This window comes from Podarcis gaigeae (genome assembly GCF_964106915.1).
Source record: "Podarcis gaigeae genome assembly, chromosome: 6".
NCBI lineage: Eukaryota > Metazoa > Chordata > Lepidosauria > Squamata > Lacertidae > Podarcis > Podarcis gaigeae.
Genome location: NC_139682.1, coordinates 52,526,799 through 52,542,392, shown reverse-complemented (window position 1 = coordinate 52,542,392; position 15,594 = coordinate 52,526,799). Strand labels below are relative to the sequence as shown.

The window sequence follows — 15,594 nt, the reverse complement described above, 5'->3', positions numbered from 1 at the left end:
CGCAGATGTAGCACTTCCTGGTTCCTCTAGGAGGCTTCATCTTGACTGCTCCCGGAGTTAGGGCTCCGACTGTGGAGTGAGCCTTAGCACCACCTATCTCCATCGGCTCCTCTCCCCCTCCCAGCGGAGGCATGGATCGAGCGCGCGCCGCCTCCTTGGGGAAGGGAGGCAGTCCTCTCGCTGGCGTGCGTCCCAAATGCCCTTCCTCCCTGCCCCAAGGGCGTCCTTCCAACCGAACCCCAATGGAGAGTGCCCGTTCCACCACTTCCTTGGTGGTTTGGGGTCTTCCCCCCCTTGCGATCTCGTCTTTCACAGCTCCGCTCAACCCCTCCCAGAACAGGTCTCTGACGGCAGGCGATTCTTTCTCCCAGGCTAGTACATTCACCAATCCGAAAAAACGTGAATGATATTGCCTCACAGTGGCTTTACCTTGTCTTAGTCCGTGAATCTCCCTCCTAGCGATATCCACATCAATCTCAGATAAAAAACACGCATCCATCACTTTAATGAAGGCAGCCGCATTTTGGAGGGCTGGATCCTTGTCTCTCCATAGATTGCGCAGCCACGATTTTGCCTCCCCCCGCAAATGCGAAATAATAAATCCCACTTTCTCTCCCTCATTTTTAAAGTCTTTGTCAAGTAGCTGCAATGCATAAATCACATCTGCTCTGAAGTTAGGATACTCCTGCAGGTCCCCATTGAAGTGAGATACCAGGCTCCCTCCTCTGTTTCCCAGCCCAATCCCTTCTGGTCTGGTGGCTGGTAGCCTCTGTGTACTTAGCACTTCTAACCTGGTTCGCAGATCCTGGCAGGCAGCAGCTGCTTCCTGTTCTTTCTTTCTGGAAGCCGCAATTTCTGCAGTCAACTGCGTCACTGCGTTTTGCAAACTCGCTATCCTCTCTTCGGTAGTCATTTCCCTGTTTTTCGTGAGCTCGCGAAGCACCAATCTTCACCCCTCGCTGCTTTCCCGCACTCCACGAGGTTGCAAAATTGGTGAAAATGGAGAGGGGACTTACTGTCAGGACTGCCGCTAGGTCCCAGCTCACAGAGGACCAACGCCCAGTGGATATTATATACAAAAGTCTTTATTGAAGTTTAGTTTCCATTTCCAAGCTCTGGGCGCGCAGGCCCACGTCTTAACGCTAGACCGGCTAAGTCCCCTCTGACTCACTGCTCCACCCACACCAGTTTAAGATTCTAGCCCGGCTCCACCTCTTGCGCTGCTCTTTCCTGCGTTGGGTCCTTCTGCCCTCTGGGGTTCCCTCCTTCCTGGACTCCTCTGACGCGGAGCCTCCTGAGTCTTGCCCCTCCCTCCGGCGGGCTTTAGGACCTGGCTCCCTTCCCGGGCTCCCCGCTGTGCCGCGCTCCTGTACATTTGAACTTGGCGCGCGCGCCCAGCCGGTGACTTTCCTTCTGACCGTTTCCCCGCTTCCTGATGTGGGTGTTGCCAAACCTGACTCCTCTCCTCCCTCTGGTGGTGAGGACACTGGTCCCGACTCCTGGGACTCCCCCTCCCCACTGCGCTCTGGTGGAGACGCTGGCCCTGCTCTCCAGCTGCTGTTCAGGGACTCCCCGCTGGCCCCTCCCTCTTGAGGTTTCTCCCTTGGAATCTCCCTTGCTCTGGCCACCGGCGCTCCCTTCTGTGAGTCCTCCGATTCGCTAGAGAGGCTTGTGGAATAACTCTGGCCACTGTCACTGCCTGCGCCCCCCTCGTACTCCTCCTCCTCACTCTCCATTTGCTCCCCCTCCTGTGTCTCTCCTTCTGAACCCCTGACAACAAGGCTAGCAGACAAATGTTTCTGCAACAATCAAAATGTCAGATCAGAACAGGGTTTTGTTTTTCTGCTACATATTTTGTAGGTAACATTTGAAATCCTCCTTGCGGCATGCCACTTGGCCTTGGACTCTGCCGAGTGCAGTTTATTTAAAGAATTGTGTGCCGCTTGACGATATTGCCATTATCAAATGTTGGAAGGCATGCAGTATCTGTCACATGACCCCAAACTGATTTCCATCTCCAAATGCCAACAACTCAGTTCTAAGGAATTTAAATAATGTCTGGTTACTTTTGGGAGAAAACCGAATATATTTGCACCTTTATGCATGGGAAAGGGAATGTGTGGTTATGGGTGACAAGCTTTAAGAAGGTAGGAGGCCCCCACTGCTATATAAGATGCTGTAAAATTTTGCTGGGGAAAACAACTCCTTTTAGATGTGAATGGATGTAGCAAGTAGAGATATAGGTAAAAGGTACGTCAAAATAATTCAAAAGCTATGGTTCTGCTCTTTAGCCAACACTACATCTTTGCCTTCATGTCCTGCTATGCAGGAGATACTTTTCAATACAGAAGGACTTCTAAGGCATCAGATTAGTAATACTTATGGTCTAATGTTAATTGCTTTGCAGATGGGGGCTGTTCTCTTTTTGCTAGTGACTGTGATTGTGAATATAAAGCTGATATTGGACACTAGAAGAGCAGCCAATGAAGAGGAGGAATCTTCTCAGGATTATGGTGTGTATGGAGTGTTGTGTCTAGGTGATAGCAGTAGAATGTCCTTTATAGCAGAGGTCAAGCTGGTATCTCCCCTGCTCAGCATGCCCTAGCATGTTAAATCTCCTGTCTAATGGGTAGCATGCAACATTCCTAGCTACAATAGTGTTGCTCACGGTCTGCTGCGGCTTTGCATAAAAGGTCCTTTAAAGTGTATTGTTCAGCTGGTTTGGAGAGAGAGAAGAAATTCCTTAGAGAAAGGTGTATGGATGTAACTGCTTAATGACACCTTCCAGTTATTCAGATCCATCCAAGGAGACCTCTAAGAACCTCAAACACATGCTCAAAGCAGACACTTGGAGCATTTCTGTTAGATAATGAAACCTTTAAACGGAAGGAGAGAAATATTCAAGGGACATCAAGTGGGAGGCTGCCACTAAATATCTAGTTTCCCTGAACTTGGGGGTGAAAACATATGTTGTATTATGCTCCTCTTGGAATCTAGATCTTTGGATTATATTTTCTGGGAGTGAGTTGATTGTGGGGGTTTTTTTAAACCAGAGTTTATCAGTAGCTTGAAGTAAATGGTTTGTTTCCACCTCCCTAGATGAAGGCTTGCAGAACCCAGAGATCCCTCGACGACCTGTCAACAGCAGGAAGGTTCTGGATATTGAGGTGTACTCCAGCCGCTCCAAAGTCTACGTGGCAGTGGATGGGACGACGGTGAGGGACTCCGCTGCAGCTATAAGGGGAGATGCAATAAATGGGGAAACTGGAAGTTCTCATATGTGTGGCTTCAGAGCAAAGCACAGCACCTTTTGAAACAGAGAGGCTCGATACACTTTGCAGCAAAATCCCACATGTTGAAGATGGGGAACCTGTGCTCCTCCAGATGTTGGTGGACTGTAAATTCCATCACCCCTAACCATTGGCCATGGTGGATGCAGCTGATGGGAGCCGGAATCCAACAGCATCTGGAGAGCTGAATGTTCCCCCATCCCTGCTGTATGTGTTTACTTGGAAGTAAATGCCACTGTGTTTAAGAGGGCTTACTCCATGGTAGGTGGATTTAAGATTATGGTGCTTACTTAGTATTTCTTTCTACCAGGGGCAGGGAACTAATGGCTAATGTTAGACTCAGACGTCCTTCAGCCCCAGCCAGCATGGTCAATAGTGAAGCATGGTGGAAGTTGTAGTCCAACTTCTGGATTATGGGACGTGCAGTCCAGCATTAAGCTAACCATCTCTGTTTTTATAACTGTATTTCACCAACCACTGTCATCTGATGGGGCATTCGCACCTCAGCTTTCAAGTTCTTCAGTATAAAGCAGGCTTCCTCAAACTCGGCCCTCCAGATGTTTTGACACTACAGTGCCCATCATCCCTGACCACTGGTCCTGCTAGCTAGGGATCATGGGAGTTGTAGGCCAAAAACATCTGGAGGGCTGAGTTTGAGGAAGCCTGGTGTAAAGCTTACTGTATCTCTTGTTTACACTTTGGGTGGTTTTCCTTAAGCAAGAAATGTGGGGGTAAGCAGTCAACTCTTTGGGGTCACAGGACTTCAGCAACTAGTGGGGGACGTTCCTGAAAGAAAGCTTATTTGTGCCAAAAGGGTGTGGTGGCAGCTAGAGGGATGGAGTATTATTATAGTTTCTTTTATCATAGTACAGGTTTTGGAAGATGAAGCCCGGGAGCAAGGCAGAGGCATCCACGTGATTGTGCTGAATCAGGCTACAGTAAGTGATTAAGCCATAGATTGACTTGCTGAAAGAAGCTACTTTGCATCTCAGAAGCCAGATGTATTTACAATTGTGCAGAAGTGACTGGTTTAACTGTAGGGAAGTCGCTGAAATCAGAAATAGCTCTGATTGCATCATTGATTCTTGAGCCTGCTCTTCTAGAGTTGGGACCCAAATCCCACCCATTCTTCTTAACACTGGTGGCATCCTAGCAGGCAACAGCATGACAGCAATCTGCAACAGAGGTCTGCAAGCCACCTGTCTCTTTAACAACCCCACAGTGCCCCATGTGGCGCTACATTTGGGCACCATGGGGATATCCAGAATGGCAGCTTCCTCTCCACCCTCTGCCGCTGCTTGGCAGACTTTAAGCCAAGAAGCAGGGGTTGCTGGGAAAGCCAGGCTCAGTTGCCAAGGAGCCTTCCCAGATGCCCAGCCCTTGCTAGCCCCTTGACTGTGCCAGGTGCTGCTTCCTGTGGCTTGCTTTAAAAAAAAATGGTGCATGAAGATACAGCACTCATGTTGGTGTGAGATAAAGACCAGCCTGTTTGCTCAGACACTAGAGGATGCCAACATTAGTCTGCTGCTGCAATGGGAAGCTGCAAGTGGCTCTGTGGAGGACTTGTTCTACTTGCTCTTTCTTTTTAACCAACATAATTTTAACAGACTAGCAACCCACCCTGGAATCCTGTGATGAAATGTGTGTGAAAAAATATACTTTAAAGTGTGCATAGAAGTCCCACCATGTGCTTATATAGAACATGAGGAAGATGCACATTGGCTTCCATTTTTGGCTGACTCTGTTTCCAAAGAAGCAGCTGGTTGTGTGGATCTCAGCAGTTGAGCAGTTGAGTCCATCTACTGAGGCCACCATCTAATCTGCTTCTGTGTATGAATGCTTAATAGGGTCATGTGATGGCGAAGAGAGTCTTCGACACCTATTCTCCACATGAGGACGAAGCCATGGTCCTCTTCCTCAACATGGTAGCTAGAGGCCGCATTCTTATCTTCACAATTAAGGTAGGTGGGGAGGTGGAGTTTTTTGGTTCTTTCTTTTTTTCCTGCTCCATAGAGATAAAAAGTTCAGATGTGCTCAGTAGCTTTTTATTTTCTTTCAAAGTCATGTGAAATGAAACACTTCAAAATATCTGGAGTAGGCACACTTGGACTATAACTTTGCAGCTACTGATTTATTTTCTTTCCTGTGGCTATAACATAATATGGACTTCTATTTGATGCAGTTGCTATATATTTACTATTGTGAATGGTATTGTTTTGTATTCTGTTTACTTAATGAATGATATGCTGGGTGGTTCACCCAGAGCAGCAAAAAACTGAAGAAAGTCTAAGGCTTAAATATATTTATTGATGAAATAATTAGGATTGTATCCTAATCAGACTACACCCACTGAAAATAATGGACCTAAGATAGTTGTGCCCATTAATTTCAGTGGGCTTTCTCAGAGTAGGACTAGTATGTGATGCAACCTCTTATTAACAAGATAGTGCTGTGCAGATGTTCTTGAGCCAAACGATTAAGTGACTGTGGTGGTACCTACTAACTTGTTCTCAGCCAAGAAAACAAATGCTGTCATGAGCAATGGGTTCCTGGAGTTGGGTCCACCTTATGGTTGCATCCCTGTTGCTCCTTAGAAATCAGGAGGCAACAAAGGGGAAAAGGAGATAACACTAAAGGGTTGGCCTAGCTGCCAACATCTCTCTTGGGTGGCTGAACTAACTAGTTCCAATTGCAGAACCCATCCTTATTGACATTCTTGTCTGAAGAAAGCTAAGTACTACTGTTATTCTTGCAACACCCATTTATGGGTGCTCTTTATGCTTTTATCTTTCTGTATAAATAATACACTGTTTTTAACAAAAATGGTAAAGTGGTGCTGAGAAAAGGCTCTAAAACTCTGGACATTTATCAAGCACAGATTTTTGACCTTAACTTTTTTTTTTTAAGTGACATTAGTTGTGCCTCTGTGGCCAACTCAGAAGGAAAAGAGTTGTGTCAGGCTAAAAATTGATGGTTATTACAAAAAATAGAGGGGAAATCCTATGTAATTACAGCCTGGCTTTTCTTCCATTTTTCAGGATGAGGGCTCCTTCCACCTTAAAGACACAGCGAAGAATCTCCTGAAGAGTTTAGGGAGTCAGATTGCGGCTTCCCTCAACTGGAGGGACATGTGGACATTTGTGGGGAAGAAAGGAGGTCAGGGTCTGTTTCTTCCCCCTGACCCAAATCTGCATGGGAGAATGTGGGAAAGGAGTTCCTTCTTCTACACCACAACAAAAGCAGAGGTGTCTCCATTCCTCCAGTGCCACTTGGTCACCCTAGATGGGCGTTTAGCTAATCCTGCCTTGAGCAGTGGTCCCAATGGGGCACAGAAAGAGGGCAGGCTTGGCTTGATTTCCTTGCTGAGGGTCATGGATCTTGCATAGAAATGGGGGACGTGTGTCCTTCCAGACCTTGCTGGCCCACCATCTCTGACCATTGGCCATGCTAGCTATGGCTTTGGGGAGCTGGGAGTTGAACAGCATGTGGAGGCCCAAAGGTTCCCTACCTGTTCTACAAGATGCATGTTGTTGCAGCAGCAGCAGCCCAGTGCCAGGCTTGTACAAGTGGTAATTATATTCTGCAGACCCTGACATGCATTCTTCTCTCTAGGTGAGGTTTATGGTGAAAAATACGCCAAGTCCCCAGTGCTTTCCTCTTGGGGAGAGCCTGTCTTGCTGAAGACTGAAGTCCAGCTAACTTCTGTGGAAGGTATGGCCTGCTGGTTCTTCATCACCGTTCCCTGAGCATCTTCTTAAGGAGGGAGTTGCAGAGGCAAGGGTTTGGATGACCCAGTGACACCATCCATTTAAAGGGTTCTTTGCCCCTCCTCTAAATCATCTGTCGTGAGAACCTGGTAGAGGCTTGTCTAGCTCAGAATTGTCTTCGTGTCTCAAAATAACCCCCTTCATTGTACTCTCAGATGCCGAATGCCACTGGCCTGACACGGAGCTCAACCGGCGGAGGAAGCGGTTCTGTAGTAAGGTGGAAGGGTATGGGAGTGTCTGCAGCTGCAAGGACCCCACACCTATAGAGTTCAATCCGGATCCAGTGAGTAAGCCTGAGCAAGAGCTCCCTTCTTCCCCAACCTCTTCCAGGAATGGAAGTTGATGAGGAAGCACAAAGGCCTTCCTGTGATCTCCTTAACTAAGCAGCCAGCTGAGAGCTCTGCAAGACTATGGATGGAAGTCACCAAGTGACCTGTGAAGACTCTCAGATATGTAAAGGCCTACTGCCCTTCATGCTCTGCCCAGTTCTCAGCCACTTCTTCCGCATTATTTCTAATTCTCAAAGCGATCTCGCTCAGTTCCTTTTGCTTTCATGTCTGCGCCTTAAATCCAGTTCTGCTGGATCTCTGCCTTTGATACCATCGACCATGACATCCTTCTGGAGGAGCTGGGGATGCTGTTATACAGTGGTTCTGCTCCTTCCTCCTGGGCCATGTTCAGAAAGTGGGGGATGGGGATGAGTGTTCGGACCCCCTGGGCTCTCACTTGTGGGGTGCTTCAGGGTTCTGTCATCTCCCCCATGCTTTTTAACATCTATATGAAGCCGCTGGGAGAGATCATCGGGGTTTGGGCTGGGTGTTCATCAGTATGCAGATGATACCCAGCTCTACCTCTCTTATAAATCAGAACCAGTGAAGGCGGTGAAGGTCTTATGTGAGTGTCTGGAGGCCGTTGGAGGATGGATGGCAGCTAACAGATTGGGGTTGAATCGGGAAAAATTTAATGCCTAATGTTTTACAATTTTTTATGTGCTGTATGCTGCCCAGAGTGGCTGGGAAACCCAGCCAGATGGGGTATAAATAATAAAATTATTATTATTATTATTATTATTATTATTATAATTATTATTATTATTACTAGAGTCAAAAATTAATCCAAGTTGTGAGGGTCTCTTCCCAGTTCTAGGTTGCTTAATTTGTAAGGTGGATTTCAGGAGCAAATGTGAAGGTTGGTTTTTGTTTTGTTTTTTTGAAACAGTTGAAGGGTACCTGGCTGATGGAAGTGCTTTATTTGGCATGTCATAAGAAAATCTGTGCTATGCTAACTTAGTTTACCCTTATAAATGTTCCAGAGCAAGAAATTATATGGGTGTGAATAGGAAGAGGGAATGGGTTTGGAGGACAATTTGTGCTTTTCCTCTGAAGCATCTGCTTTAAGGATCTTTCTTCCACTTTTAGCTCAAAGACAACAAAGTTTTTGATGTACCTGTTGCTGTCATTGCAGGAAACAGACCTAACTACCTGTACAGGTGAGTTGAGACTGACTTGGGCCCATTGACAGGGCACTTGGCTGGGGTTTCTAGGCACAGCAGGCAGAAATTGAAAATTGAGCTTCAGCCCTGGCACATTTATTGATAAGTGTAGGAACCTCAAGTTTCCAAGTTCCTTTATAAAGACTCATATTCCTGGTGTGCATCACCATGTACCCTTTAGCTGGGTGGTGGAAAGGAGAGAGCAAGCACAAAACAATGAGCCACAGAGCTGACTGCAGAATATCACCTAGGACAGCTTTGTTGGGCTTGGAATGTGGGAGCCTTGGCTTCTAGCCCTCTTCAAGTGTTGCAATTACGGTTGGTTGAGTAAATGTGCAGGCAGGATAACAGGGACAAGCAAACTAGCTCCATCCCCTCTCTGCCACTGTGTAAGGTGATTATCTGATACAGGGAAACCTCTGTAATCATGGAGGATCCCTGTTCATATTCCTCCATATTCCTCCATTTTCCTGTTCAGAACCCTGATGTTCACCAGCTATACTGCTTCAGAATAGTGGTTCTGCCTCAGTGTCTCCCTGCAGGCAGAAAGCTAGCAGATGGGGAGAAATATTCCAGGTAGCTTTCTATGTGCAAGACTTTGGAGAGGGGAAGACGTGCCCTCTTGCTGTGTAACATTTACTCTTGTTTTTATTCAATCATTTGTTTCTCTAAATTATACAACAGGAAAGATCATTAAAGGATTTTAAAAAATGTTCCTCTTTCCCATAGGATGCTGCGATCGCTGCTGTCGGCACAAGGAGTCAATCCTCAGATGATAACAGTCTTCATTGATGGATATTATGAGGTGAGTCCCTTCTTCCATTTCATCAAGAACTTTGCATTCTTTCTAATCACAGAATAATGTGCTTTAAAAAATCCCTCAGGGCTGACCCAGGAATTGAGCTTGCACCTTCTACATCCACCTATTGGCAAAATATCCTGTCTCGTTCTGTTGAGGTGCTACTGCTGGTTTGCTGAGATCTTCCTTTCCCCTTCAGACCCTACCACTTGAGAGACGCAAGTGTCTCTTCTATCCTCCCTGCCCCGCTCCCAGTGAGAAAGGCAAAAAGCAGCTGTGGAGCATCAAGTTGTTGTTTGGGCTGCCTTTTAAAGCTTCTTCTGAAACCCCAGCTGCTCTGGAATGCAGCAGCCAAATTAAAATATGAAGCGTCTCGTTCATTTCTGGGCACAATTCACAGTGCTCACATTAGTTTTTAAAGCCCTAAATGACATAGGCCCCAAATGTCTGAAAGACTGCCCCTCCCCATAGACCCTCTTGGATGTTGAGATAAGCAGAGGGGGGGCCTTTTGGTCCTTTTGCCACCCTCTTGCTGTAACCCACCCTGGGACCTTATGGTGAAAGATGAGTAAGAAAACTAATGAAAATAACTTAAGGTGCCAACTTTACCTGGGGAATAAGCTGCGCTAGGAGTTCACTGGAACTTACTAGGGAGTAAATGACAGAAGAGTGCAGCTTTTACTGCACTTACATCAGACAGCTTGAGGTAAATTTCCACCTTAACTTCTTCCTGCTGCTTCTTGTGAATGCTAACCATAGACTGGCTTACTAAAAGCACTTGGGAACCTTTCTTTCATTTCAGCGGCAATAAACACTGGTTGTCTTCCTGTACCTTTGTGGTAGCAATACCTTATCAATCGATCTTTGAGTTGTTAGCTGGACTTCCCCACACCTCCCTCCCCCTGCGTTCTTTACAATAAAACATATCAGCAAATTGTTACCTTGTTTCGTATCTTATTTATATCTTTCAAAATATTTTACTTCTAAATTTAAAGTACCTTTTATCCAGTGTTTATGCCTTAAAATAAAGAATATAATAACCTTAAATTTCAACTTTTTCTTAATTATAACTTATCTTCCTATTTTCCCGATCTAGTTGCAGGAGCTAAATTCCAAGACATGCAGATTCTTAACATTCATACAACTTATATTGTTTTTGCAAATAGTCCTTAATTTTTTTTCCAATCTTTTTCCGTTGTCTCTTCACCCAAATCCCGGATTCTGCCAGTCATTTCAGCCAGTTCCATATAGTCCATCAACTGCGTCTGCCACTCTTCCAGCGTGGGAAGATCTTGTGTCTTCCAATATTTTGCTATAAGTATTCTTGCTGCTGTAGATGCATACATAAAAAATGTTTTATCCTTCTTTGAAGTCTGTTGTGCTCCTCTATCAGGAGTCAAAAATATGTCTAGCCGTGCTTGCCTTGATAAAAAGGAACCAGGGTTGTGGAAGTGTGAATCTCCTATGTTTCTTTTCCTCTCCAGGAGCCAATGGATGTGGTGGAACTATTTGGCCTGAAGGGAATCCAGCACACACCCATCAGCATTAAAAATGCCCGAGTCTCCCAGGTGAGGGACCCGTTTTCCTCTTCTCCCCTTGGAAACTATGCCCATGCATTGGGGCAGCCATCCTGCTTGCCTATGAGCCCCATTACAAATGATTACCCTGAGTAACCAAGCTTGGCAGCTGTGAAGCAACTGGACCACACAGAACCTTTAGCCCAAGTGTACCAGTCTTTGTTCTCCAGCAGTCTGCCTGTGTCTGGGACTGAGCTTAAAAAACCAACCTGGTGTGACTCTATGCCTAAGTATAATAGAGGTGACCTGCTCTCTGGCTGAGGTTAACACCCTAGATGGACCACACTTGTCAGGCGGGGATGGAGATATATGACTTCTGTAAAGTAGTATTTCAGTAGCAAGTCCGAGTCACTGATCTGAATCAGTCGAGTTCTGAATAGTGTTGTAACAGATGGCATCATTTTCCTCTCACAGCACTACAAGGCCAGCTTGACAGCAACATTCAACTTGCACCCGGTATGTGATCTCTGCCACATTTCCCCACTTTCCCCTTCTAAGAGTGACTTAGAAAATTCTACCTTTGATTATATCCTTGTATGCAATCACTGGGGAGGATATTCTGTCCTGAATAAATGATTCTAATGATCACCTGTCATAGAACATGATGTAGCAGAGGCTTTTTTAGTTCAGCATGCCGTTAACAAACATGCACAGTGACATAACTGTCTCTTATATAGTGCTTGTGGAGGGGGTGGTACCTTTATGCACTGATCAAGTTGACATAGTTCTGAAACTGAATTGTTGCTAGGAGCACTGGGTCCCCCAAAATTCCTGCATCCCTTGGGTAAGAATGTTGCTTCTGAACTTTGTATCTCATTGGCCTTGCTCACCACCTTCACTTTTCTCTCTTTGTGCTCCACCTTTTTTGTAGGATGCCAAATTTGCCGTGGTTCTAGAAGAGGACTTGGACATCTCCATTGACTTCTTCAGGTATTATCTGAACCCATCAATGAGCCCTAGCTGGGTCCTGATGTCTTTGCTCATTCTGACCAAAGTCACTTTGGGTCAACTTACTGCATGACTTAGAGAACACAACACCATTGTAAAGGGAGTATGAGACTGGTTTCACAAGCCAGCCCATCAGGAAGGATTCTGAAGGGCTGGAAACTAGCCTTAATTCATACCAACCCTTTATGTCAACCTCTCCAGAAATGTGTGCTTTAAAGGGTAAGGAATAAAATAAATAAAACTCTTGTGGTCATACTTAGTATTTACTCAGATTGATCCATTCGCACCACTGGATTTGACCCCCTTGCCTGACTTGCAAATCATGACTTTGCTCCATGTGTGATACTTTTGTAAAAGAATGCCACTGACCTTAGGTTGATCAATGATCAAAAAACCTCTTTCATCAACCTGATTAAGGTTGGCTTAAACAATGTTTATTCTAACTGTTTTTGAATTGTTGTCTTTTGATGTATAGCTTCCTAAGCCAGTCCATCTATCTGCTGGAGGAAGACGACAGCTTGTACTGTATCTCTGCCTGGAATGACCAGGTGGGTCTTGATTTTGGTTCTTCATTGCACTTTCCTGCCTCTTCCCTTTTTTCTGCATCACCCTCCTGTGATCAACATACCACTTCCTTCCCTCCCGCCACCTCAAATCAGGGTGAAGGACTTCATGATATGCTCTTGTTACGGAAGTTTGCTTAGGTGCTTCTCTTTTTGGACAATTAGGGATATGAGCACACAGCGGAGGACCCCTCACTCTTGTACCGTGTGGAGACCATGCCAGGCCTGGGCTGGGTGTTGAGGAAGACTCTCTACAAGGATGAGTTGGAGCCCAAATGGCCAACACCAGAGAAGGTCAGTGTCCTCTCGGTTTCTCTTGTAGAACAAGGCCTGCTCTTTCTATTGCCAAATGGCTACCCTTTGCAGGCCTTCAGTTTTCACCAGCATTTTTAAAGGGCAAGATATAATTGTTCACACTTTCTAACTTTTATTTTTTTAAAAAAAGATATTTATTAAGATTTTATAGGCAAGAAAAGATTACAGAATAAAAAGGGGGGAAAATAAACAAAACAAAGATACAAAAATACAAGTTAACCAATGCAAAATACATAAAAAAGAATAGAAGAAGAAGAAGAAGAGTTTGGATTTGATATCCCGCCTTTCACTCCCTTTAAGGAGTCTCAAAGCGGCTAACATTCTCCTTTCCCTTCCTCCCCCACAACAAACACTCTGTGAGGTGAGTGGGGCTGAGAGACTTCAGAGAAGTGTGACTGGCCCAGGGTCACCCAGCAGCTGCATGTGGAGGAGCAGAGACGCGAACCTGGTTCCCCAGATTACGTGACTACCGCTCTTAACCACTACACCACACTGGCTCTCAGTGAATAAATGAAAAATAAAAAAAAATCTTAAAAACAAATCAGTCTTTTCATGACTTGTATTTCATTTACTTATTTTCCTGACCTCCTCACGCCTCCCTTTTTTGTATTCCTGTTCACATGGTTAGTTCAGCAAATCCTTACCCTCTTTGTTTTTATCTTAGTTTTATATCTTAACATGTTTAACTTCATATTGTCATCTAGTTATCAATCCATTTTTACATATTCTTTTAACTTTGTTGCGAAAACCGTCTCAATTCAATCAATCCTACATCATTTTAACATTCATTAATTTTACAATGTTTCTGCAAATAATCTTTAAATTTCTTCCAATCTTCTTCCACCAACTCTTTTCCCTGGTCTGGGATTCTGCCAGTCATTTCCCACACTTTCTAACTTTTAGTATGGAATTAAAGTAGAATGTCCCCTGAAATGCTGTTAGATTTTGTAAAGCTGAACAAATGGAGCAGGTAAGGAAATGGTCAGTACTGAGATGTTTGGAATTTTTGGAACCTAGACAACCTTCACATCCCCTGACCATGTGACCAGGGACTGTCCGAGAAGCCCTTTCTCACAATGGGCTCGACTCCTTTGTGCTCTCTTCCCTCCAGCTCTGGGACTGGGACATGTGGATGCGGATGCCAGAGCAGCGGAAAGGCCGTGAATGCCTCATTCCGGACGTGTCGCGCTCCTACCATTTTGGCATTGTTGGCCTCAACATGAACGGCTACTTCCATGTGAGTATCAAACTGCACAGAGAAGCATCAGGCAATGTGTGCTTCTGCCTAGGGAACCCCCTTGCTGGCTGCCTTCTGCTTCCAGATCCACTGGTTGTGGCCTCTGCTAGCTTCCCCCTTCTTTGTTCTTCTCAAGGAGGTCATAATGTGTGTTACTTGCTGAGAAGGGTGGTTGGAGCAGTCTGCATTTCCCCAGCTGCAGTTCAGCCTTGGAGAAAGAAGCTGCTTCTTTTCATCATCTGTGCATATTGACCTGCCATGCACCTATGCAAGCATTTGTAGGCCATGAGAACTCAGCAAAAGCTTCATGTGCAGAGGAGGTCTGTCATAGGAACATAGGACTGATTCAGACCATGGGTCTCTCTAGATCAGTGTTGTCTACACTGATTTGCAGCAGCTTTCAGGCAAGGGGTGTTCCCAGTCCTGCTTGGAAATGCCAAGGATTGAACCATGTGCTCTACCACTGAGCGATGACTCCCATCCTTGGAACCAATAGGAGAAGGCTGAGCCTTCATGTCTAGCTTGGCAGCCTCAATAAAACTTGGGGGTTGCCACATTCAAGAAACAGAGTGTAGGGCTAGATCATCTTTCATCTGAGCCAGTACAGCAGTTCCATACGAGTCCTGTTCTGATATTGAAAGCACAGAGCTATCATCATTTGAGGCATGAGAGGAGGTTGCCTTCTGCCCAGCACTCTCTGCATCTTTGGGAGGATGTCTGCAGCAGGACTGCCTGCCAGTACACAGGGGCTATCCCAGCAAGCGGGAACCCTGAGCGCTCGGGGTTTCATCTCCTGGGGACCACCTGCTTGGCTTTGGGAGGCTGCCCTGCTGCAGACATCCTCCCAAGCCTGTGGACAATGCTGGGGAGGGGAGACTGCACCTGGCCCTGCTCTGTGATAATTGTGTGTCCTGAATGCCCACATAGGGCAAATGGCTTGTGTCCAAATAACTTTTCCTGAAAGTCAATTCATGGAAAATAATGGAACTTCAGTTAGTCAATGTGGTGACTCTGCTCTGAATAGGTCTAGCATTGGATACAACTCTGTGTTCTTATGTCGATTTGTGTGCTAGCTCCCAAGTTGCCAGGCTGGTCCAGTGACCCAAAATAAACCAATGCCTCCTGTTTATTCACTTAACACAGCTGCATTTCAGGCTTTGACTACTCCCTGTGGCCATTCCCATGCAACAAATCATTTATGGATAGTTGTCTGCCATGGGGCAGTGTGTTTTTTGATGTGGAGACTCAGTATCTGTGCCCGTGTGCATCAAGCTTAGATTCCCTCCCAAGTGTGCTCCAGGGATATGTGGAAATAAGGGGTTATACGTACATGAAAGGTGACTGATGATCCCTAAATATGTGTTTGTCTCTTGGTTTTTCTAGGAAGCCTATTTCAAAAAGCACAAGTTCAACACTGTCCCCAGCGTACAAATAAAAAATGTGGAGAGGTGAGTGCAGTATGTCCAGCCTCTGTGGAATGAGCCCTAATACACCCTGGGGCACCTGGGATTGACTTTCTGAGCCAGGCTTAGGGCTTCCTGGCTTATGCACCTCTCCAGCTGAGACTCACTCTTTAACCTGCACCAGAATGCCCTAAAAGTTGATA

The 15,594-nt window shown here is 45.7% G+C and overlaps 1 protein-coding gene across 1 annotated transcript in view; it reads left to right on the top strand.

The window, feature by feature from the left end:
• The window catches only part of POMGNT1 (protein O-linked mannose N-acetylglucosaminyltransferase 1 (beta 1,2-)), a 34,833-nt gene that overhangs the window by 11,142 nt on the left and 8,097 nt on the right, over positions 1 to 15,594 (top strand). Inside the window, exons 3-18 of the mRNA XM_083742409.1 lie at positions 2,408 to 2,513; positions 3,100 to 3,215; positions 4,163 to 4,228; positions 5,138 to 5,251; positions 6,329 to 6,446; positions 6,903 to 7,001; positions 7,213 to 7,340; positions 8,476 to 8,546; positions 9,279 to 9,354; positions 10,833 to 10,916; positions 11,340 to 11,381; positions 11,797 to 11,855; positions 12,349 to 12,421; positions 12,602 to 12,730; positions 13,863 to 13,988; positions 15,372 to 15,436. Coding sequence (XP_083598535.1) covers positions 2,408 to 2,513; positions 3,100 to 3,215; positions 4,163 to 4,228; positions 5,138 to 5,251; positions 6,329 to 6,446; positions 6,903 to 7,001; positions 7,213 to 7,340; positions 8,476 to 8,546; positions 9,279 to 9,354; positions 10,833 to 10,916; positions 11,340 to 11,381; positions 11,797 to 11,855; positions 12,349 to 12,421; positions 12,602 to 12,730; positions 13,863 to 13,988; positions 15,372 to 15,436 — 1,472 coding nt within the window. The remainder of the gene's footprint in view (positions 1 to 2,407; positions 2,514 to 3,099; positions 3,216 to 4,162; positions 4,229 to 5,137; positions 5,252 to 6,328; positions 6,447 to 6,902; positions 7,002 to 7,212; positions 7,341 to 8,475; positions 8,547 to 9,278; positions 9,355 to 10,832; positions 10,917 to 11,339; positions 11,382 to 11,796; positions 11,856 to 12,348; positions 12,422 to 12,601; positions 12,731 to 13,862; positions 13,989 to 15,371; positions 15,437 to 15,594) is intronic.